Raw genomic sequence first — 26,485 nt, forward strand, 5'->3', positions numbered from 1 at the left:
TTACATTATAAGGATATAATGTAATATAAGGGGATCACACTCTGTGAAGTTACTTTCTTCCCCAGGTGGCTTTCTTTCTGTTACCGTCTGTATCTATGTTTGTCCTTGATGTGTCTCTTGGATGCATTGTCTGCTACTGGTCCAGTCTCTCTGATAACATGGTCAGTCAGTAAATGCAGGGAGTGATGAAGAGTATATTGTTCCATCTGAGCTCCCTCCCTGTCCTTTGCCCCCACATCCCTGTGTTACAGGAGGATGGATCTGACTCCTCAGGTATTCCAGAGCCTTGAATGTTCCTTGACTGTTTTGCAACTAGAATAGTCTACTGCTGAAAATCCTCTACTCCCTTTAAAATCTTCAGGGGATTGATTAACCAATCATGATCTTCCTCTCTTTATCTAATAAAAGAGGCTTATGCCTCACAAAAGTATCACAGGGTATAAACAATCTTTATTACAGATTGTAAAAACTGAATCTTACACTTATATTGATTAATTGAAGTAGAGGATATATAACCTCCTCCCTTACATTCACCAAAGCTCTTTCATAGAAATGAGATCAAAGCTCCATATTTTATGGTAGTATTTGAGGCTATATACTTATAATCTTTTAAGAAAATTTTATGAACAAATCTTCTGTTAATTATATTGGGGAACCAATTTTGTGTGAATCTCAGATTAAAGAGCCATTCCAATTAGATGTAACTTAGTGCTGAACTCGATCCTATTAAATGTTGAAGCAGTGCTTAGTTGCGGATTTCATACTGTAAGTTTGTATCTGTATGTAATATATAACTGGGAAGCTACTTAGTGGGTGCTGATTAATAAACTTGAGTATTTACTGCCTAGGGTCATGAGGCTTAAGTAATTATTGTAATGTAAGTACTTTGTAACTTAAAGAACTTTGCCAATGTAAAACACTTTATCAATCTGTTATCAATAAATAGTGGTTGAATTGAACTAGATGTCTTTTAATAGCAGAAAAAATAAGATCTTCTCTACTGTCTCTCTTGGTTGTTTTTGTTAAATAAAATATCCATTCAGTTCAACTTAACATTTAAAAGTTCTCACTGTGTAAAGTCCTATATACAAGTGACAAGTGAAGAAGACATGAGTCTCTTAAGCTCCTTTTGGGTGACATTAATCAGCTATCTGATTTAAGAGAATGATGAAGAAATATAGCTATACAAGACTAAGGAGATGAGGTTCAGAATCGGGGCGCAGTAAAGGGGAGGGAAGGAGAGAATAGTAGTTCAGGATGGTAGAAACAGTACTACCCTGGGATTCAGATATCTTGACTTTCAGTTTGGGAAGGAAAATGGGAGCAAATATGCTTAGATTCCCTATTGCCTTTCAAAGTTCAAAATGGTATAGTTAAATCTTCTCTCTAAAAGTTTAAAGATCCTATGAAGAAAAGGAGTAGAAGATGGTTTGGAATGAAGTAGAACTAAGAAAGCACGAAGAGACTAGAACTAAATGCAAAAAAGAAAAGAGCAGTAGAAAACAAAACAAACTTTGAAACAGGATTATTCCAAGAGTATTGACAGAATAAGTTTCGGAATGTAGTCATTAGTAATTTAAGATCTGATAAGTTCATGATATGATAGAAAGGAAAGCAAGCTTAAAATAAATCCTGGTTGATGAAATTCCTCTCTCTGTGGGTATAAGAAACATTCAGGTGAAATTCAAACTATACATAAAAAATATTGAGTACCGATGCCCTCCTTCAGATATATCTGCTACTATCCTGATAAACTAGAAACAGTTCACCTCCCAGTGATTACAAAAGTATTTGCTTCAATAAGCTTTTTAAAAGTAAAATAATCATGTTAATCATTTGATTTTCTTATGTAATTATAAAATTAATCTTTTTAATTAATATGTTTTCAAAAAATAATATGTCTCTAGACTGTGGGGAAAATGGGTTAAGGTGTAAAAAAAAAAGGAAATTTTTTTGTAGAAAAAAAGCATTGACTGATAGTTTCCTGTTTAGCAATTTGTGTAATTTCTGTCACATTCTATGTCAGAATAGAATTTCATAGCTTATACTGGTCAAAAATTGTTAAAAAGTATTTTAATTAATAATGAACAAATCTAAAAGAAATGTTATTTCACCTTGACATACTAATAAGCTATGGGTATAGGGGTCGAGATTGTCGTAACAACCTATACCTACTTCCAACAGGTGAAACTGTATATTTCATTGCATCAGTAGTAGTGTTATACAATGTTGAAGAACAACTTCAGAGACATTATACTGGTCATAATGATGATGTGAAGTGGTGAGTGTTCAAATTTTTCAATTATTAATCTGTGCTTTAAGACTTTAAATTGTTTCAGTGACAAAAGTATTAAAATAAAAGTTGTTAATATTGGGATTAATATAACAGGCAGCATTGTGTACTGGAAAAAACACTGGGCTTGGAGTCAAAGACAGGTTAGAGTCAAGCCTCTACTGTTTACTGGGATGGTAAGTCACTTTACCACTATTAGCCTCTGTTTCTTCATATGTAAAATATGGGGCATGTATAAGCACGATAATGCTTATGCAACCCATTCACAGGGTTTTTGTAAGGAAGGAGCTTTCTTAACTATGGATCTCTAAACATCAGAAATTTGAGCAGTTGTATTATTGTTGAGAAATAGCAAAAAGGCAGGAAAGGAAAGGATCAAATGAAATAATATTTTAATAAGGGCTTTTTACAACCTTAAAGTAAAATTTAAATGTTGCTATTATTAACATTTTTAAATAATTATTTTAATTATTAAACTAATCATGGTAAATTAATCATGGTAAAATCATTTTCCATCAAACTAGAAAATCTCTTCCACAAAATTAAATCTTTCTTATTAGCTACCAGTGACTCTGTGCTACTCTGCTTACTTTATGATCATAAGTCAAGTAAACAGATATTTATTAATGCCTACTGTGTGCCAGGTATTATATTAAGCCCTTGTGTTATATGAAACTGACAGCACAAGAAGCTACTGCTAGACATTTGTTTAACAGCCATCTAGAGGATGAAAGTACAGACTAACTAATTTCCTTTTCTTTTTTTCTAGTGATGATACAGCACTTGTATTATTTTGATATATAAATAAACTATTATGTGGCTAAGACCTATATTTCCTTTAAATCCCTAAATTTTACATCACAGTCCTTTCACACTTTAAGCATTTGGCCATTCAAAGTATTAAAGAGACAGTACTGACTTTTTTTTTTTTTTTGGTGAGGCATTTGGGGTTAAGTGACTTGCCCAGAGTCACACGGCTAGTGAGTGTTATGTGTCTTAGACTGCATTTGAACTCAGGTCCTCCTCACTCCAGAGCCAGTGCTCTATTCACTGTGCCACCTAGCTGCCCCCGACAGTGTTGACTTTTTAAATTATCCAGTGAACTGATGCTTAGAAAACGATAACATGCTAGAACTGGAAGGGTGCTTTGACTTATAGAACAAAGAAAGTGAGACCCTAAAAGTATAGAACCACAGAACCTTAGAATCTGGAAGGGGTCTTAGAATCATAGACTATAGCATGTAATAGTAGAAAGGGGCTTTTGCGATCAACTAATCCAGCTGTCCCACTAACTAGTTATATGACCTCAAGTAAGTACCTTCACCTCCATGGGCCTTAATTTTCCCTTATATAAAATGTTTCCATAGCTAGTTAGTTAGTAGAAGAACTAGGATCAGAATTTAGGTCTTCTGAATCATAGTCCAGTGTTCTTTCTACTACTCTTCCATTGTATGCCATTACAGCCTTCATCTGTATTTGTATTTACATATCCTTGTTGTAACTTCCCAGTAGATTGTGATATCCTGAGGAAATGGATTTTGTCTTTATTTTCACTGGTTATTCTCCAGTATATCTAAGCTCCATGTAATGATTATTAATAAATGAATTTGACTAATCATATTAATAGATCTTGTATTTAAAATAGTACCTTCTAATCATAATTTTAAGGAGTATCTGGATACTTCATGAATTATTTTGAGCCTTTTGAATTTAAAAATTAATAATATTTTTCAAATTTATGTTTTGAAAATCATTCTTGTGTGAGAGAAGCAAAAGTCCTTCTAGCGTATGTTAAAAAAATTAATCATGGATGATAGCCAAGTTGATAGGAAAGTTATTTGAAAATATTTAATGAAATTGGAATGGCCAAATGTAACTATACTTTGCAAAATGTTCATAGGCTCATAGATTTAGAGCTGGAAGAAACTTAAAAGTTATCTAGTTCAATACTCTCACTTTTACAAATGAGGAAAATGAGGCCCAGAGAAGTGATTTACCCAAGGTCACATAGGTTCTAAGTGGCAAACCCAGAATTTGAACCCAGGTCTTATGACTCCAAATCAAGGATTCTTTCCACTGCCCAACCATTGTTTTATAATAATATGGTTAATACAATTTAACTAAATGGCACTATAATAACATTATGAAACCTCACTGTAACATCATTCATCCAATCACTTATAATGAGATGTAATAGTGAGATGCAAATAAGATAATAAAACTGTTTTGGGTAACAATTAATAACTTTAAGTGAAATATGCCTATAATTTATACTGTGTCTGAAAACATTTAAAATTATTTATAATCTAAGTTGATTAAACATTATATATAGATGGATTATATTTGGAATAATATAACTAAAGCTTCTTTTTAAAGTATACATTTTTAACAAATATTCCTTTTCTAGCCTAGCAGTTCATCCTGATAGGATCACCATAGCAACAGGCCAAGTTGCAGGTACATCTAAGGATGGAAAAGTGAGTTGATATATTTTTCATGTAATCAAAATAAATCAGTATCAGGCAAGAATTATATATTGGTACTATTGAAATAATCTGTTTAGTTGTTATATTATTCAATGACTATTTAATCACTTTTTAGAACCGAACTTTAATTTCTAATAAAAAATTTCCAGACATTTAAGATAAAAATAATCTTATCCACCAAGTCCTAATCCTGTGCCTCATTTTGGCATAGAGGTGATCCTGGGTTCCCAAAGTCTATGCAAGTGAAGAACAAGCTCTGATAGGTTCTAACATACTGGCATGCTTCCATACATGGTCCTACATTGACCAGCCTGGCTAAATTCAGAGAAGCTGATCACCAGTAGTTTGACCACTTGGTGATGAATTCTTTGTCCATGACCACCAATGAAGCAAGAAAAGTATAAAATGACCCTTAGTTTTGTATATGTTCTTTCTATTTTTATAATGATGGTGATAGTGTGACAGAAAAAGGGACAGTAACTGAAAAGTCATATAGTTTTGACTGTCTATAAATATAAATAGGTATTGCTACTCTACACATACTTTTGTTAATCATAACAATCCCTAAATTCTCATTTCAATGAAGGTAATCAGTAAACATTTATTAAATGTCTACTATGTGCCTACTATATTGGTGGGGAGGAGTCAGAAAGTGAATGATAAGGGAATATTAAGGAAAAAAGACTGAAAATACCAAATATTTTGAAAGGAAGAAAATTCCACTAAAAACCTAAAGCACAAGCAGATAAATCAACAGAGAGAAATCCTAAAACTAGAAGGAAGGGTGAGTACCAAACCCCAAAGAAAATATAAAGCTTTCTTTAAAAATATTACAAGAAAAAGGAAAGTAAACCAATGCCTAATGAAATAAAAAACCCTGTGGAATTCCAGGAGAATATGTAATAACAAGAAATTCTAGAATGGTTCAAAAGAGACTTGAAACCTGTAAGAAAAGAAATTAAAAAGGAATAAATGTCAGAATTTATAGCTTTCACAGCAGGCATAATTAGCAGATTAGAAAAAACTTGAATCCACAGGAGCTGGTTTCTCTGAAGAAGTGAAAGAGAAAACAACACGTTTGGATTACAAATATACTGAAGTAGAGAAGAGCGAAAGGCAGTAATGTTAAAAAGAATACATTTCTATATAAGCAAACAGCACTGACCCTCAAAGATAGGCTGTGCAAAAACAACTTAAGGATTTTACGTCTCCCAGAAAAAAACTTGGCAGATTAAAAAACCTGAATACTATAATTCCAGAAATAATATAAAAAAAATTGCCTAGAGCTTCTGAATATGGGAAAGAAAGCCCCATTCAAAAGAATTCACAAGTCACTTAAAGGAAGAAAAAAACAATAATGACCATATACTTCAAACTTCAAGACACACAATGTTTCAACTTAATAATTCCAGCCACAAACAACAAATTCTTCCAGTAATCAGAAGACCTTCAAATATAAATGAAAGGAAATTTAAATAACCTAAGATTATTCTTTACCACCTAGAAACCCAAGGAAAGAATAGTATATTCTGAAAAGCAAAGGAGCTAAAGATGCAAATCAAAATAAAAATTTCTAGAAAAAGATCAAGCCTAATCTTCAATATAAAAAGATGGGCAATCAACAGAGGAGAAGCATTTGAGGAAGCCCCTTCCAAAAAAAAAAAAAATGAGCTGAATATTCAAGTTGTAAACACACCCAGATGACAGAAATCCAAGAAAGGTAAATAAATACATTACCAAGGAAAGTATAAGTAATAAAATACTTGTTGAGAGCTCCATAGACTATTTTTAAATAGAAAGAAAGCCTTATCTTAAAAAAAAAGGAAAAATCATTAGATTTCTTAAAGTACACAAGAAGATAAAGATGCAAGGAGAATGTAAGAAATAGAAGTAAAAGTAGAGAAGCAGAACTGAAGTACCACGCACTAAATCCCACAATCTTCTATAGGTGAATCAGTCAATCAATAAACATTTTATTAAGTCCCTACTATGTGCTAGGCACTTTGCCAAATGCCAGGAATACAAATGCAAAAAAGAAAGTCAGTCCTCGCCCTCAAGGATTCTGCAGCCTAATGGGAGAAGACATAGAAACACACAAAAAGATAAATAATTTTGTTTATCTGAACAATTTAATACAACAAGGATAAAAAGAATTGTTATTGATTGAGGGGGGTAAAACTCAAAACTTTACATAATTCTCTCTGATAAGGGCCTAATATCCAAGATATGAGGCACCTAGGTGACTTAGTGAATAGAGTGCTTGCTGGACTTGGAGTTGGAAAGTCCTGAACTCAAATCCAACTTTAGACACGTACTAGCTGTGTGACCCTGGGCAAGTCACTTAACCTCTGTTTGCCTTAATCCACTGGAGAAAGAAATGGCAAACAACTCCAGTATCTCTGCCAAGAAAACTCCATATAAGGTTATGAAGAGTCAGACAAGATTGAAAATGACTGAACAACAGCAGCAGCAATCCAAGATATACAGACAACTAACAGATATACACACGCAAAAGCTAGTACTTAATAGGTAAGTGGCCAAAAGGATATGAATATATAGCTTACAAAAGAAGATTTTTAAAACTGGTAGCAGTCATGAAAAAATGCTCCAAATTACCAACAATAAGAGAAATGCAATTCAACACAACCTTGAAGTTTTGCCTAACATTTAGCACTTTTGGCAAAGGTGCTAAAAGATTAGAATACATTTGTTGTGAGTTCTGGACAGATAGGTACACAATGTCTTGTTGGTGGAGTTGTGAATTGGTCCAGTGATTCTGGAAAGTGAATTACTTTTGCTCAGAGAATAATTGCTCAGAGAAAGTGAGTAAAAAGTCCATAACCTTTGATGCAGTTTCCACTCCTGGTAAAGAAAGGCCTGTATATACAAAAACATTCATAGCGGCAATTTTTGTAGTAGCAAAGAACTAGAAATAAAGTAGATCCCCATCAATTGGGGAATGGCTAAAAAACAACAAAAAAACCCCACTATGGTACATAAATGTAATGGAACATTCATGTGCTATAAAAAATGGTGAACATGATAAATACAGGGAAGGATGAAGTAAAGAATTAGGAAATAATAAACACAGTAATTACAACAATGTAAATGGAAAGTATAACAAGAACAAAACAGTTAAACTAAATATTTCAAAATTATAATGCAGATTTTTATACATTGATTGGTATTATAATTTTTAAACATTCAGTTTAACTGTTTTATTGTTGATATATTTTTCATTTTCTTTTTTATAAGGGATGGCTCTCTGGGAGAAGTTAAAAAGAAGAATTCAGTGGGAAATGTAGGTGTAAAAACAAAAATAGATCAATAAAATTTATTTAAAAATAAAATCTTTAAAAAGGCAAATCACTAAATAAACATCAATACCACAGATTTATTTCATAAGGAAGTTTACTACCCAATTTAAATAAATTATTACAGCAAGACTCCAAAAAGCCTAGAAAGTACTTCAGTTAGCAAAATACTTGATCTTATAACCAAGCAGAGAGAGACTTGGTAGCTAAGGGCAAACTAGTTTAGAATATAAATTTACTTGTGGAATCTTAGAAGACAATGGCAGAATATTGTAAATAATATTACCTCATAAAGGAAGAAGCACTGGAAGGAATTTTTTTTTAATTTGACAAGAAACTGAGCTAAACACAGTCATCCTGGGGGCATTTAAGGATGAAACTGGAAAGAAGATAACAAACATGAAAAGTGGAAAAGATTTGTGATTATTTTTATAACAAATTCTTTTCTCTGTCAATGACAGCGAAGTCACCATATTTCAACTCTAACGTTCTAGTCCCAGATGTGCTGTATAAGGAAATGGAAATGAGCTGAAGAACACAGAGATAAGATGCACAGCTCTATTAGGTTATTTATACATAGAGGAGTTTGAGACTGAATGTGACACAATTTTGGGGGTGTTGAAGGATCCATTCTCAAGGTATATAAGAAAAGGAAATATAAACAGCGTGACGGGGGAATCCTAGACATTCTTGCCAAAAAAAAAAGAGGCAACAAAAGCAATTACAACAGCTATTAGCCCATGTGTTTATTCTTCCTTCTCTACAAAATTTTTGTGAAAATAATCTCTGCTCAAGTCAGAGGCATCTTTGACAAAGATCTGAGAAAGGATCATGCAGGCTTTTGTGAGTGATGATCTACAGTAGATCATGGCATTTGTCACACAGTTTATTGAAAAGGGTAGAGAATACAAAACATGATAGCTCTTCACATACTAGAGGACAGCTGTCATGCCCTCCCCCAAAGTCTTCTCTTCTGTAGGCTAAACAACTGTAGTTCCTTTAACAAATACTCGTATAGCCTGACCTGAAGACCCTTCACCATCCTACCTGTTTTTGTCCAACCTCTCCCCATCTTATTATTGTCTTTCCTAATATATGGTGCCTAGAAGTGAACACAGTACTTCAGATGTGGTCTGACCAAATCTGAATATGATGGAATTATCTTTTCGACTGTTCAGGACACTATAATTCTCTTAATGCAGCCAAAGTTTACATCAGCTTTTGGGGAATACCATGTCGCACTGATGACTCAGATGGAATTAATCGTCTACCAGAACTTCAAGATCTTTTTCATACAAACTGATTATTTAAACCCTACTCACCAGTATTTTACTTATGAAAATAATTTGGAGAACACAAGTTTAAGACTTTTCTTTTATCGTTTTTAAATTTTATCCTATTGGTTTCAGTCCAGTGTTAAAGTCTAAGATTATTTAGATCCTAATCCATGATCCAGTACATTAGCTATTCCTCCTGGCTTTGCATCATCACCTCTACCAACTCTTTCAGGAACTTAACATTAAGTTTATCAGAGCCTAGTGACTTGAAATCATCCAGGACATCAAGCTGGCCTCCTTAGCGTCACTATCACCTCCCTTGTCTTAGTCATTTTTTTTTTCCTGTTCCAAAAAGGTTTTAATTTTTCTGCTAGGTCTTTATATTTGGAGGGTGTTTTGTGGTTTTAAAAAATATATTTATTCGGGCAGCTAGGTGGTGCAGTGGACAGAGCACCAGCCCTGGAGTCAGAAGGACCTGAGTTCAAATCCAGCCTCAGACGCTTGACACTTGGTAGCTGTGTGACCCTGGGCAAGTCACTTAACCCCAATTGCCTCACCAAAACACACACACACACACACACACACACACACACATACATATATATATATGTACATGAACTTTATTTTTAACATTTGAAAAAATTTTGAGTTCTAAACTCTTTCCCTCCCTCTCACCCTCACTGAGAAGGCAAGCAATATATCAATTATACATGTGAAATCATGCAAAACATTTTCCTGTTAGTCATATTGCACTCAAAAAAGGCAAGAAAAATAAAGTGAGGAAAACTATACTTTGGTTTGCACTTGGAGTTCATCAGTTCTTTCTTTGGAGATGGATAGCATTTTTCATAATGAGTCCTTTGGAATTATCTTGGATTGTTGTATCAATCAGAGTAGATAAGTCTCTCATAGTTGATCATCAAATTTTTTTACACAGTTGATGGTCATTACAATATTGCTGTTACTATGTACAATGATCCCCTGGTTCTTCTCACTTCACTTTGTTGTTATGGTTATTCAGTTGTTTTCAGTCGTGTCCAACTTTTCATGACATCATATTTGGGGTTTTCTTGGCAAAGATACTAGAGTGGTTTGCCGTTTCCTTCTCCAGCTCATTTTACAGATGAGGAAACTGAGGCAAACAAGGCTAAGTGACTTGCCCAGGGTCACATAGCTAGTAAGTGTCTAAGCCATACTTGAACTCAGAAGGATGAATCTTCCTGACTCTAGGCCCGGCGCTCTATCCACTGTGCCAGCTAGCTGTCCCACTTCACTTTATATCAGTTCATATAGGTCTTCCCATGTTTTTCTGAAACCATCTCCTCTTCATTTCTTATAGTACAATAGTATTCCATCACAATCATATGCCACAACTTGTTCAGCCATTCCCCAAATGATGAGCATCCCCTTAATTTCTAATTTTCTGCTATTAAAAAAGAGTTGCAATAAATATATTTGTACGTATAGGTCCTTTCCTTTTCTTTTTATCTCTTTGGGTACAGACCTAGTAGTATTGCTGGGTCAAAGTATATACACAGTTTTATAATTCTTTAGGTATAGTTACAAATTGTTCTCTAGAATGATTGGACCACTTCACAACCCTACCAACAGTTCATTAATGTACCTATTTTCCCTCATTTCTTCCACCATTTGTCATTCCTGATAGGTTTAAGGTGGTACCTCAGAGTTGTTTTAATTTGCATTTCTCTAATCAGTAGTGACTTAGAGCATTTTTTCGTATGACTATAGATAACTTTGATGTCTTCTGAAAACTGCCTGTTTGTGTGCCTTGACAATTTATTAATTGGGGAATGGCTCTTATTTTTATAAATTTGACTCAGTTCCCTATGTATTTGAGAAAAGAGGCCTTTGTCAGAGAAACTTGCTGGAAAAATTCTTATATTACTTCATTGTCTCTGGTATCTTTTATCAAAATGTAGTTTCCCTGATGATCTCTTTTAATTAATTACTTTTCCTTTCTCTGAGATCAGGGCTTCCTAGCCCTGCCATTTTTACTTCAGCTGAAGCATAATAGATTCTGCTCCATCTCCTTATTTTAACTGCATCTTGTGTGTCTGTTGGATTCTGGTTTCTAATCTGTTCAGCTGTCTGCTTTGATTTTATGGGTAAGCTCATGCCATTCACAGTTATGACTAACTGTTTTTCTCTCCATCCTATTTTCTTCTGTTTATCCTCCTCTCTCTCTTTTTCCTTTCCCTCCCCAAAAGTCTGTTTTGCTTCTGACCACTGCCTCTCTTAATCTACCCTCCCTTTTATTGTCCTCCTGCCCTTTTTCTTATCCATTTCCCCTTTTATTAACCTGTTGGGTATGGTAATTGGGTATACACAACTGAATATGGGGGGGGGGAGGTGGTTCTTTCCTTTTTCAACCAATTCCAATAAGGCTGAAGTTAAAGCATTACCTGCCACCACCACCCTTTCCCCCTCCACTGTCAAAGCTCTTCCTTTTTTTTATTGTTCCATTACCTCCTATATCTAATTAACTGTTAAGTCCTATCGATTCTGTCTTCTTTACATGTTTTATATTCATTCCATTTTAACCTCATGCCTGGACTGTTTCTGTAATATTCTGGTTTATGTCCCTGCCTCCAGTCTCTCCTCACTCCAGTACATTCTCCATTCAACTGCTAGATTGATCTTCTTAATGTTTACCTGACTACATCACTCCCCCTACATATTTCAATTGAATCTAATGGCTCCTGATAAAATAAAATATAAAACCCTCTATTTCACTAAAAAGTCCTGTATATACTGGACCCCTCACACCTTTCTAGTCTTCCTTATACCTTACAGTCTTCCCCCACACCAGGTATTTTATGATCCATCAAAACTGGTTTCTTTGCTGTTCCTCACAACACTCCATGCCTTCACACCTTCCTTTTCATTAGCTGCTCAACAAGCCTAGAATTCTCTCTCTTCTCATCTCCACATCCTGGTTTCCTTGGTTTCAGTAAACAAACTGTGAAAATCCCACTTTTTAGAAGAAGACTTTTATATCTCTTAATGTTAATGTCTTCTTTCTGGGGTTATTTTAAATGTATCCCATATTACCTTGTTTATATGTCCTCTTCCCCATTAGACTGTAACTCCTTGAGAACAGGATATGTCTTTTGTCTTATTTTCCACAGCAATTGGCACAGTGTCTGACACATAATAAAAGTTTAATAAATGCTTATTGATTAAGTGACTAACCCTAGAAACTGAGGACCTGGGTTCAAATCCCACCTTTGAAGTCTTCTGATTGTACCACTTTGACTTGTCTAAATACTTTATTGATTCATTTAGCTCTGGGAAGCAGTTATGAGGAGCTTGTTTGTAGTTCAAAGAATGGCTAAAATTCCAATATCTCCTAGGAATTCCTCTTCATGGAAACAAATGCTTTTGCATTAGATGACTACCAAATGCCCTTCCAGCTCTAAGTCTATGGTCCTATGATTTCTTTTTTATTTTCAATGGCAATTTTTATTTATTTTTTGATTCAACATTTACTTCCACAAGATTTTGAGTTCCAAATTTTCATCCCATCTTGCCCCTACCCCCAACCCAAGATGGCATGCATTCTAAATACCCCTTCCCCTACTCTGCCTTCCCTTCTATCTCTCCCCCCTTCTCTTATCCCCTTCCCCTTCAATTTTCCTGTAGGGCAGGATGGATTTCTGTACCCCATTTCCTGTATTTCTTATTTCCCAGTTGCATGTGAAAACATTTTTTTATATATGTGTTTTTAAAACATTGGGTTCCAAATTTTCTCCTTTCCTCCCTCCCCACCCACCCTCATTGATAAGGCAAGCAATTAAATATAGGTTATATATGTACAGTCATGCAAAATACTTCCATAGTAGACATGCTGTGAAAAACTAACTCTATTTCCCTTAATCCTATCCCGCCTGCCCATTTATTCTATTCTTTCTTTTGACCCTATCCCTCCTCAGAAGTATTTGCTTCTGATTACTCCCTTCCCCAATCTGCCCTTGTCTCTATCATTCCCTTACTCTCTTATCCCCTTCCCCCCCCTTTTTCCTGTAGGATAAGACAGATTTCCACACCCAATTGAGTGTGTATGTTATTCCCTCCTTAAGTCAAATCCTGTGAGAATAAGATTCACTCATTCCCTCTTACCTTCCCCATTTCCCCTCCACTGTAAGACCCTTTTCTTTTCTGTTTTGTTGTTTTTTTTTTGGTGGGATGATTTACCCCGTTCTACCTCTCCCTTTCTCCTTCTTCTAGTATACTCCTCTCTCACCCCTTAATTTTATTCTCCAGATATGACCCCTTCATTTGCAACTCACCCTGTGCCCTCTATCTATCTATCTATATGTATATATATGTACATATAATTTTTTACCCCTCTAACTACCCTAATACTGACAAAGGTCTCATGAGTTACAAATATCATCTTTCCATGCAGCAATGTAAACAGTTCAACCTTAATAAGTCTTATGATTTTTCTCTTTCCTGTTTACCTCTTCATGTTCTACTCCAGTCTTGTATTTGAAAATCAAATTTTCTATTCAACTCTGGTCTTTTCATGAAGAATGCTTGAAAGTCCTCTATTTCACTAAATGACCATTTTTTCCCCTGAAGAATTATACTCAGTTTTGCTGGGTAGGTGATTCTTGGCTGTAATCCTATTTCCTTTGCCCTCTGGAATATTATATTCCATGTCCTGCGATCCCTTAATGTAGAAGCAGCTAAATCTTGTGTTATCCTGATTGTGTTTCCACAATACTTGAATTGTTTCTTTCTGGCTGCTTATAATATTTTCTCCTTGACCTGGGAACTCTGGAATTTGGCTATAATATTCCTAGGAGTTTTCCTTTGGGGATCTCTTTCAGGAGGAGATCGGTGGATTCTTTCCATTTCTATTTTGCCCTCTGGTTCTAAAATATCAAGACAGTTTTCCTTGATAATTTCTTGAAAGATGATGTCTAGGTTCTTTTTTTGATCATGGCTTTCAGATAGTCCAATAATTTTTAAATTCTCTCTCCTGGATCTATTTTCCAGGTCAGTTGCTTTTCCAATGAGATATTTCACATTATTTTCTAATTTTTCATTCTTTTGGATTTGTTTTACAGTATCTTGATTTCTCATAAAGTCGCTAGCTTCCAATTGCTCTATTCTAATTTTTAAGGAAGTATTTTCTTCAGTAATCTTTTGGACTTCCTTTTCCATTTGGCCAATTTTGCTTTTAAGGGCATTCTTCTCCTCATTGGTTTTTTGGACATCTTTTGCCATTTGGGTTAGGCTATTTTTGAAGGTGTTATTTTCTTCAGTATTTTTTTGAGTCTCCTTTAGCAAGCTGTTGACTTGTTTTTCATGATTTTCTTGCATCACTCTCAGTTTTTCCTCTACTTCTCTTCTCAAAGTCCCTTTTGAGCTCTTCCAAGGCCTGGGACTGATCCATACTTTTCTTGGAGGCTTTGGATGTAGGAGCTTTGGTATGTTTTGATCTTCTTTGTCAGCAAAGTAAGATAATATAGTCTGACTCTTTTTGCGCTGCTTACTCATCATCCTGGCCAATTACTTGAGTTTTAAACTCTTTGTTAAGGTAAAAGTCTCCTTCCAATGTGAAGAGTGTACTGTCCCAAGCTTCGGGGGTTTGTACAGCTGTTTTCAGAGGTACTTCTAGGGACTATAAATTTTCAGTTCTTCCAAAATGGTATGATAAGGGGTGAGGTGTTTCCTCTCCACCACCACCACAAGCTCCACCATACCAGTGTTCTTCCTGGCCCCAGGACCGCCCCTCAGAACTGCAACCCAGATCCAAGCACTGGTAAAGCAAGAGATTGCTGCTTCAGCACTGGCAAAGAGATCCCTGCAATCCCTCTCTGATCAGCCACTCGATTCCCCCTCAGTCTGTGGGCCAGAAGCTCAGGAAAAAGCTGTGGCCCCAGGCCAAGCTCAAGACATGCGGCTGAGACCGAGCTTTTCTCTCACCACAGTCACAGATTTTTCCCACTGACCTTCTTAGTTGTCTTTGGTGTTCAGAGGTTGAGAAGTCTGGAAACCACCACAGCTGCCTGCGATTCAGTCTTCTGAGGCCTGCTCCAGGGTCTCTGCAGCCTGGACGCCCACACCAAACTGCGCCCCTCTCTCTGCCTAGCGCAGTATACCTTTCTGATCAACCATCCAGGCTGTCTTTGGCTGGAAATTTGTTTCACTCTGTCTTTTTGTAGGTTCTGCTGCTTTTGAATTTGTTTAGAGCCTTTTTTATAGGTATTTGGAGGGCTTTGGGAGAGAGCTCAAGACAGTCACTGCTTTCCCTCTGCCCCAAAGCTCTTCCTTGTGTGATGTTTTTTATGTGAGATAATGTTCCCCATTCTACCTCTCCATTCCCCCTTCTCCCAGTGCATCTCTTTTTCTCACCCCTTCACTTTTTTTAGATCATCCCAGCATATTTGCCATACCTGTGCCCTCTGTCTATGCAGACTACTTCTAACTGCCCTAATAATGATAAAGTTCTTAGAAATTACTTATATTATCCTCCCATATAGGAATGTAAACAGTTTCATTTTATTGAATCACTTATAATTTGTCTTTCATGTTTGCCTTTTTATGCTTCTCTTGAGGTCTTGTGTTTGAATGTCAAATTTTCTATTCAGCTCTGATCTTTTCATCAAGAATGCTTGGAAGTTCTCTATTTCATTAAATATCCATTTTTTCCCTTGCAAGATTATACTCAGTTTTGCTGAGTAGGTGGTTCTTGGCTGTAATCCTAGCTCCTTTGCTTTCTAGAATATCATACTCTAAGCCGTCTGCTCCTTTAACACAAGAGTTTCTAAATTTTGTGTGATCTAGACCATGGCTCCACAATATTTGAATGTTTTCTTTCTGGCTGTTTGCAATATTTTCTTCTTAATCTGGTTGCTCTGGAATTTGGCTATATTCCTGGGAGTTTTCATTTTGGAATCTCTTTCCAGAAGTGGTTGGAGGGTTCTTTCGATTTTTGTTTTACCCTCTGGAGCTAAGATATTGGGGCAATTTTTCTTGATAATTTCTTGAAATACTATATCTAAGCTCTTGTTTTTTATCATGACTTTAATGTAGTCCAATAATTCTTAAATTGTCTGTTCTTGATCTATTTTCAGGAAAGTTGTTTTTCCAGTGTGATATTTCATGTTTTCTTCAATTTTTTTTCATTCTTTTGACTTTATTTTTATTGTTTCTTAATGTCTCACGGAGTCATTAGATTCTGGTTGGAAGCTAATTTCCCATTTGTCCAATTCTGTTTTTTAAAGAGTTCTTTTCTTCATTAACTTTTGTGCCTCTTCTACCATTAGGCCAATTCTGTCTTTTAAGGTTATTTTCTTCAGGCTTTTTTTGTGCTTTTTTTATTAGGCTGTCTCTTTTCATAATTTTCTTGCATCACTATCCTTTCTTTTCCCAGTTTTTCCTCTACCATGCTTATCACTGTCTTTAACACTTCCAGGAATTCTTGTTGTACTTGAATCTAATTAGCATTTTGCTTTGAGGCTTTGGTTGTAGCTGTTTTCACATTATTGTCTTCTTCTGAGTGTCTTGGTCTTCCCTGCTACTGTAGTAGCTTATTATGGTCAAGGTCTTTTTTGTTGTTGTTGTTGTTTGCTCATTTTTCCAGTCTCTTTCTTGACTTTGAACTTTATGTTAAAGTTGGAGTCTGCTCACCTGGGGCTGGAAGACACTGTTCTAAGCCTCAGATCTTACTGTGCTGGTGTTTTCAGAGCTAGTTCTGGGGGTCTGCAAGTTTTTGATGCTTCTAAGGTGGTGTGATCCAGGGAGAGGTGTGGTCACTGCTTTTCTGGTCTCTGCTGTGGTCTTCACCAATGAAGGACTGCTCGTCCATTGCAGCCACAAACACTATTGCCCCTCTTGGCCCTAGAACTGTGACCAGGTCCCTTGCTACCTTGTGACCAAACACAAGTAATCCTCTTTTCCCTGCAACTTTGATCCAGAACTTCATATGGGTAATAGACTTGTTACCCAACGCTAGCTGCCTCCAGTACAGAGGGTTCCCTGTAATCCCTTTCTGACCAGTTGTCCAACACCCTTACTGTCTCTGGGCTGAGAGCCCTTAAAATTACTGATGCTGTTGCCACCTGCTGTCCACCTCCAAGGCCCATCGTTGGTGCTGCTGTTGCATGTTCTCTGGGCTAGCTACCACCCCATTGTCACAGACCTTTCCTGCTGACTTCTTTAGTAATCCTATCCTAGAAAAATGTATCATCCTGACCTTTGGTTGGCTCTGCTACTTCAAATCTCAATTTGAAGTATTATTTTAAAATTGGGAATGTTGGGAGAGTTTTGCTGCCTCTAATCCACCATCTTGGTTCCACCTTCCTCTCAGTCATTTTTGTTCTTTCCAATCCAAAGATCTTGTCAGAAAAAAAAAAGCAAAATAAGAGTTGAATAGCTCTTTTCTTCATCACTCATTATCATCTTCCCATCCTTGTTTTAGCAACCATTCTTCCCCTTCCTTCTTCTTCTTCTTTTGCTGTTTATGACTACAAGTCATGGAACATCATTTTCCAAAGTATTCAACTTATGGTTCATCCAAAGGTCAATGGAACGGTATATGGTGGGCGTGAATAATCTGTAATACATTACCATTGAAGATTTATTTATGCAAGAAAAGCAGCATTAAGGATATCATCAGAGAAATGTATGACTGGAAAAGAATGAGTCAGTTGCAAAGCAAAGATGAGGGATAATTAGTAGAGAGCCCACATACTACATTAGTATCCATATAGTAGCAAGACATCTACGGTAAGGCCCCCAGGATGTTGGGGCCTTGTAGAGAACCTACAGGAGAACATGGACAGGAATAGCACAGAATGAGATCGTATTAATGGGTTGTAATCTGCATAGTTAAAGGAAGTATCCACATCAATGATACCATACCATAGATCCATCAAAGTATCAAAATTATTGTGATTTTTCTCTTCCCTCTAATATAGCTCAAAATAGCTGTATTAAAACCAATAGACTTTAATTTTAAAACTAATCTGAACAGAATTAAAGTTGGTTTCAAGTGGTATTTACTTTAGTTGGCTGCTGTATTTTCAATATCTTATCTAATATTATTTCAGATAAAATTCTTAATATAAGATTTCCATTTTTGTGCCTTACATGTTACCTGAGTCATATTGAACTCAATTTTGAAAGCTTTATAAAAATAGAATTTTCTTCTAGTAAAAATTTGAAAAAATAATTTAATAAAATGAAAAACCAAAAAAGTTGCTTATATTGTTCTTTGGTGGCTTGCATTTCAGATACCATGTATAATGGAAATCAAATTCCTATGATGTTATAAGATCATGGAATCATAGTTATACCTGGAAGATCTAACTTAGAGATCTCTAATTTATGAGTCTACCCTCTACCAACAAAAATAAACCCCTCCTTGTCTTAGTAAATGGTTTCATGAATATCCGTGGCCAGACTTCTAGTGGTAAGACCCTGCATTTTAATAAGTTGATCCTCAAGTGATTGATACGGACTGTTATCCAAACTATACTCAGAGACCTTCCAGTTTGCTAGTCCCTATAGAACTTGTTTCCTTTGGCACAACCTTCCTAAAACCAGATTTACCTCTATATCACAAGGATCCTAATACAGATAACCTGGAAAATAACTGATTGACTCATGCTAATAATATGCAGAACTTTAGTTTAATAATAATGATTTGCATTGGGGATTTATAAGTGCCCAAGAATATTATGCATTTCATAAACATAATTGGGAATGGTGGTGATGAACTTCATCATACTCACTAACAATAGGCATCAGCCTAAGAGAATATAATACACATAAGATTTACTTTTCCTTGTCATTATTAATTTTAAGATTTTATAATCTATATATGTAAATCAATTTATATCCATAAATTATAATAGTCAACAAAAATAAGCAGAGCAAATTTAAAAATTAGGTAGAGTTCACGTAAAATTAACTAGCATCATAGGATCATCAAATTTTAGAATTAGAATTCATAAATTATAAGTTATATCACACAATCTTTTACTTGATAATAAATAAATAGGCCATATTTGGTGATAGCCTCAAAAAATAATGTGTTTGATTTGTCTTGTGTTCAAAAGGCAGATTTATAATATCTTAATTAATCAACAGGTCACTTAATAATGGTTGACATTACTACTCAAATGGTCTTTTAATTCCTTCAACTTCAAAAAAATTAGATAAATCTGTCGTAAATTGGCATTTCTACATTTTTGTTTTAACAGCAATTACCCCCACATGTACGCATCTGGGATTCTGTCACATTGAATACACTGCATGTCATTGGAATGGGTTTTTTTGACCGGGCAGTCACCTGTATTGCTTTTTCTAAATCTGTAAGTATATAGGTAGTTGAAATTGATCTGATGTTTAACAATACGGCATATACCTAGATCTGTGTATTCTTAAATATATTAAATATACTTAAATATATTTGTATATACTCTGTGCTATAGTATGTGTTATTCTCTACTAATCTGTTTCACTCTATAGTATAATGCTATAATATTCAATACTATTCTATATAGTATGGATATATTTTATACTTTGCATGTATGTATATATTCTGTACTATAGATGTTAGGATATGCCATAAAGTTATACATTTATGTGTAAATGTAAATACAGGCTTCTTACTTTTTAAGGAGGGCTGCCAATGTGAATTGGAAATCATCTTCCTTTAGGCACTGGGAATCAAAGTTTCCCTTCTTCAGCCATTTAAAACTGAAAGGGTGCCCCATGCATGGCTCTTCTCCTTTCCCCTCCTGTACCCTCATCATCCTAATTTTCCCTGCCAGCACCCCTTCTAGCTAAGTAAGCAAGTGCCAAAGACACTGGACAATGTGAATGCCATATTGGGCTAAATATAGGCCACAGTCTTCCTCCAAGACTAGCTTGTTATAAGAGTCAAAATGTGGCCTATTATTAATATTATTTTTCAATACATTTTTCTGTGGCAAAGCAACTTCATTGTATAAGTATGATCCATATTCTCAAAATTAGTCATGATTTTAAGATTAGGAAACTTTTTATTAAAAGGAAAACATTCAGTTCTTTTTATGTTTATTTGAACTTTTCCTGTGATTAACTTTGTTTTTCAGAATGGAGGAAGCAATCTTTGTTCAGTAGATGACTCCAATGATCACGTGCTTTCCGTGTGGGATTGGCAGAAAGAAGAAAAATTGGCAGATGTCAAGGTTTTATCCCAAATCATTCATTTATTTGTTTGTACCAGAACATTATTCCTCATACTTGGTGCCAACTTGTCAGATCTCTTTTCCTTTAGACTTAAGCCCTTGCTTAACATTTCTGTTTCTGATAGTAAGCTGTTTATTCTTCCTGACATTAAGATGAGATGTCTTGGAATCATTTTTGCTGCCTTCTTCTCCCTCCAAATTCAGGCACTAAGTCTTGTAAATTTTTCTTTCACGATCTCCCTAATAATCTCTCCTTCTTTCCATTCCATTTGTAACCATCTAGGAAGATCATTGATAGGATAGAATACATGAAAGTGTCTTCAATGTCTGGAAATACCTGCTGGTTCACCTGACTACAGCTTGCAGAATATATATACTTTGAAAGGTTATAACTGTCCTCTCTATTGATCTGAATCCTACTTTTCCATCAATATACATCTCAATAAAGTTGTTTCTAATGAAACTTATTCCATAATGATTTTTTAAATTTTCATTTATTTCTTTCAGACTAACCTGAAATTAATAAAATATACTATGCAGTCTTTTACTTGATTATGTGTTCATTATATTGTTCTCTGGGTACTTAATATCTGTATATTTTATTTTCTCAATTTAATTATAAACTGTTTGAGAGCAGGGATTGGGGCTTGCCCTTTCCTACCTTTCCATTGTTAAACTCCCAATGCCTAGCAGAGTACTGGGCAAACAAAAAGTATGTAATAACTGATAATCGTTTTTCATTCTGTGAGTACTGGTCTAGACAATTTTATAATTTATTGAGTTAGTTTGAGGAAATAGTGTGATTTTTAAAAATTCTAGTTATTAAATTTGTTTTTGGATGCCTTTCCCTTGCTTATTCCTCTTAAAGCTTTAAAAAGTAGGCTTGAGGGATGTGTAAATATTTTTAAAATGAGATTATTAAATCAAAACTAAACAGCATTTTGAAAATATTTACACGGTCATACAAAAATGCAAATTCTATTAATATGTTTGGGATGAGCAGCATTTTTTTTCACTAGCAATACAGGGGGAAGGGACAAAAAAAAACATTCAAAATATTTGGATATCTAAATAGTTAGAAAACAAACATTCCTTTCTAGCACTTATTAAATACAGAACTTGCTGTTTGGGGAATTTTTGATCCTGAAAGAAAAGTTTGTTGTTTTTGATAATGTATCCTAAACTTTTTAATTAAGGCAAATATTTTATTTAGAAAACATTTTTTTCAGTGTAGAGAAAGGAGGTAATTATTTACATTCCTTACAGATCAGCACATAATGTAGACAAACAGGTCCTAAATTTAGAATGAGATCTGATTCTGAACCCAAGGTTGGCCACTTATTAGTTGATCATTCATATGATCACAGGCAAATCATTTGATCTCTATGCTTCAGTTTCCTCTTCTGTAAAATTGAGACAATGTTTGTGCTAACTACCTCACAGTTTTGTGTGATGAAAGTATTTATAAACCTAAATGTAACGTGTAAATATGAGCTATAGTTTGCTTTTTGTGGGGGAAGGGTGTGTTGACCTGTAATTTCATCACCCTGGGGAAGTACTCTAGAACATTCTGATACTCATGCAGATCAGCAGCTCATCTTTAACTTAAATTGAACAATTCCTATGTACCTAGTAATCATGATCCCAAAGAAAAAAAATTTAAATGAACTTTCAAAAAGTAGAAAATTAGATAAAGAATACTTTTCCTTCTTAGAATGTATTTTGAGTGACCTATTTTAACTGAAAACATATATATATGTGTATGTGTATATATATATATATATATGTATATATATAGTTGTGGTTTCATTGAATACTGTATATAAAATTAGAAGGGATCTAATAGCTGATCTATTTCAGCACCCACATTTTATAAATGAGAAAACTGAGGATCAGAGGAATAAAAGGGTCTTACCCAAATTTTACACAGGTAGTCAAGGAGAGTTTTAACCGAGGTTCTCTGGCTCCAGATCCAGTGTGCCACATTGCCATCAGTGTATATTATTCTGATAGTTTATGATATACATATTATATGATCAATTCAATTAAATAAGACAATAGAAGGGAAAATAATAATACTATTAATGAGTTGTAGTTCAAATTCACTATTTTTGTTTAGTATTTAATATTATTTGATGCATTCAGTTTTTACATTTTTCTTAAAGTGTTCTAATGAAGCTGTATTTGCTGCTGATTTCCACCCCACGGACACCAATATTATTGTTACATGTGGAAAATCACATCTTTACTTTTGGACATTAGAAGGAAACTCCCTTATTAAAAAACAAGGATTATTTGAGGTAAAGTTAAATTACATTTTTTCTTTTAATGAAATGTTATGACTGAATGTTAAAGAAGTAATTAAATCAGAGTTACTGTGTTTAACTTCTCTGTTTTAATTTTATCCTTCCTGTCTAATATTCTAAACAGGCATTTCAAACTCAGCATCCCCAAAACTGAACTCATTCTCTTTTCCTCAAACCCACCTTTCTTCTGAACTTAGCAATTGCTGTAAGTGGCACCACGGTCATTATAATCATTTAGGCCTGCTCTCACATGTCTGAACAGTTGTCACATCTTATCCTTTCTGTTTCCACAGTGTCTCTTATACACATCCTGTCCTCACCAGTCACCTGTCCATGACCCTGGTCCAGGTTCTCATCTACTCTCACCTGAACTATTCAATGGCCTTTGGTCTCCCTGCCTCAACCCTCATTCCACATTATCCACATAGCTGCTGAATTGATTTTCCTAAAACATAGTTCTATCCATGTTACCTTCTCTCCCCAACTCAATTAACTCCAATGGTTTCCTATTCCCTCTAACATCAAATATAAACTCCTCTGTTTGGTGTTTAAAGCTCTTTACTATCTAGCCCTTTCCTACCTTTCTGAAATTTTTACACATTATTCCTACTACATATATTCTGCAATCCAGCTATGCTGGATTTTTATTTATTATGCCTCGTTGTATTTATTCCTCACACAAGAAATTCCATCACCCTTTCCCTGCCTTTGTACTAACTGTCCCTCATGCCTGGGATGCACTCCTTTTTTACCCTTACCTCTCAGAATCCCTGCTTTCTTTCAGGACTTAGCTTAGACTGTACCTTCTACACAAAGACTTTCCTGATCCTACCTCCCAGTGGCTAAAGCACTCCCTCCCCAGCTATCTTTTTAGTTATTGTGTGTGAATATGTATACACAGAAGGCACATATATAAAGTATATATGTATATACATGTACATACATACACATGTGCATGTGTGTATTGTACTTGTATGCGTGTGTGTGTGTGTGTGTATTATATACACACAGATACCACTATGCTTTCCCCCACTCTCCCCACTGTAGCTCCTGGGAGGCAGAGACTTTTTCACTTTTATCCCTTTATTCCTAGTGCTTAATATAATGCCTGACAAATAGTAGGGACTTATGTTGATTGATTGATTGATTGTGTCTGTACTAAGTCAATAAGTCAGTTCTGATGTCCAAGAATCAGTCATTTGACCTTTTCTAAATAGTGGATTTGAGATTTTCATTAGTCCTACCACACTTGGATTTGAAGAGAGGGAAGTTCTAACTTGCTTTTCTATGTACAGGTAATATGATTACTAGTGAAGAAAAGGAAGTGATTTTGAACCCCTGTGTGGGGCAGCGAGGACCAGAGGCCTAGGAGAATGATTTATTATAGGTGATTACACTAGTATATTAAGTAAGAGGTCCTGTAAAATTTCATGAATTAATAATTTCTCTTGTGTATCTTTTTAATGCTTTGAAATATAATTTTTCATATCTCTACCTGTTGAAATACTTCTCTTCCTTTAAGGCCCAATGTAGACATCTCTTCTTCCATGAAGCCTTCCCTGGTCTCCCCCCATACCACCCATTCTGGCCAAAGTCATTTCCCCTTTCCAAATTTTTTAGAGCATATTGTCTGGATTTCTCCTTTGCCCCTTTACTGTTTATCATACTTCTCTGTATACATATGCTTTAAGGGGCAAGACTGTTAGTATTCCTAGTAGAATGCCATGTGTATATTAGGCACTTTAAAAACATTTGTTTAACTGAATTGAGAAAAAACAAAAATTATGGGTAAAAAATTAAATATAAAACAAGTGTTAAATAATGGTACTTTCAAAAAGAATCTTGAATGTAAGTCAAATATCTTGTAGATTTTCTTAACTCTCTTGTTTGGAAGTCTGAATATAAATATAGTTTCTTATTTTAAGAAGTTGCTTCTGGTGGTGTTTGCCAAATTAACTCCTTGTTTGTTATTGATTTAATAATCAGTACTTTAGAGTCAGGGTCTTCTACCTCTAACTCATTCCCTGATATATTCCAGTGATGTATAAGTTTAAATTGGAGGTGACAAACTCATGGGTGGCTTTTCCCATACAGATTAAAATGTAATTGGGAAATGTTTAACAAAATAAATAAAAATACAATACAATATATAATGTTAATTTGTAGTTTTCAAAATGAACATGCAGCCATTTTTGTTTTATTTTTGTCACTACTGGTTTAGATGACCGGCAAGTGTTAGGATGTCATGGAGGTTACTAATGAAAAATATTCTAGAAACTTGTTTCTTTGGGGGTTTATTGAATGGGTACTTGAGAGGAGAGAAAGGGGTAGTAAAGTGGGGTAGAGGACAGAAAAGAACAGAGTGAAAAAGACTGAGGCCAAGCATGGAATGTCTCAGATCTAATCACTAGTTACTAAAGATCCATTACTGAAGGAGGAAAAAGAAGAGAACAGGCACAGTAAGGAAAGTGGTCTAGGGACCTATGTACGAAAACACCAAGGGGAAAATTTCTTGCTTACAATGCTAGTCTTGTCCTCTGCCTTCACTCTTTTAAGGAGTTAAAAGAAATATGTAGTGGTGTCTGCTTTATAGCCTGTGCCCCGTAATTCCCTTCAATTTCTGTCCTTCATAGAAAAGGAAATACCTTCAGTTGGTTAATTAAATATATTAACTACTATAGTGTGAAGAATATCAGGTTATAGCCTATATTATAGGCAAAATTGTAAGTTCACAGCATAGTTACAGTCCAGTATTGTCCATCTTAAGTAATGTCTTGAATGAGACTTCATAAAGTTAAATAAGAGTTTATGTTTCTGTGTTTCCGCTTCTCAAGTTCAGTTAGAAAATCAATTCATATCCTTCACTGGGAATCTATTTCCTCTTTCTCATTTTACCCAACTTATGTCAACAAATTGGGATATTCTCTCTCAACTTCTAGAATATTAAGAAATAAAGATTCTTTCTGACTTCAATCTCCAGGAATTCAAAGATGTCTCTTCCCACTCATATTTTTCCTGAGTGTTCAGACTAACTTAATTTCCTCCAAAACTATTTTTTCAAGTCGTGTTCTGATTGCCCCAATTCTGTCCAGATGTAATCCTGTCCTACTATTTATATTCATTCATTCACTACTTTGTCTTTCTGTAGTTATTTTGTTTGCATTATTTTCTTTCCACCTAATTGAATACTAACTTGTTTGTTCCCTTATTATCCTGCAGTTGTTTATTTGATTGTTTCTTGTCAGTTTAGCTCTTATATTTCAAGCAGAAGTGATGCTAGAATGATATGTATTGAGGAGAATAGCACGCTACAATTAAAAGCTGATTTTAAAAAGTACTTCAATAGTTCTTTAAGAGTTTGTAATTGCACTGGTATAAGTTATCTTTCTAACCCTCCCAGAGTAAAATCCCTTTACAATATAGTTTCTGGTCTTTTATGTCACTGGGGCCAAAAATATTTATCACCTTATAGCCAACCTGGTAATATATGTATAATTTGTTCGAGTTTTATAAAAATTACATGACAATAATTTCATTATGAGATTAATAACATACTAAAAGACAATCTTTTAATTTAAAATATATGCTTATATCAC

General features: G+C 34.8%; 1 protein-coding gene across 4 annotated transcripts in view; it reads left to right on the forward strand.

Moving 5' to 3' along the window:
• Positions 1-26,485, forward strand: part of EML1 (EMAP like 1) — a 304,970-nt gene that overhangs the window by 215,852 nt on the left and 62,633 nt on the right. For 3 of the 4 annotated variants that reach the window (XM_027849214.1, XM_027849216.1, XM_027849213.1), the window contains 5 exons: positions 2,132-2,281; positions 4,701-4,770; positions 19,612-19,722; positions 20,488-20,583; positions 22,749-22,883. In XM_027849214.1, coding sequence (XP_027705015.1) covers positions 2,132-2,281; positions 4,701-4,770; positions 19,612-19,722; positions 20,488-20,583; positions 22,749-22,883 — 562 coding nt within the window. The remainder of the gene's footprint in view (positions 1-2,131; positions 2,282-4,700; positions 4,771-19,611; positions 19,723-20,487; positions 20,584-22,748; positions 22,884-26,485) is intronic. The other variant, XM_027849215.1, reaches the window with a different exon arrangement.

The sequence above is a fragment of the Vombatus ursinus genome, unplaced genomic scaffold, assembly GCF_900497805.2.
Source record: "Vombatus ursinus unplaced genomic scaffold, bare-nosed wombat genome assembly UNPS02007284.1, whole genome shotgun sequence".
Lineage (NCBI taxonomy): Eukaryota > Metazoa > Chordata > Mammalia > Diprotodontia > Vombatidae > Vombatus > Vombatus ursinus.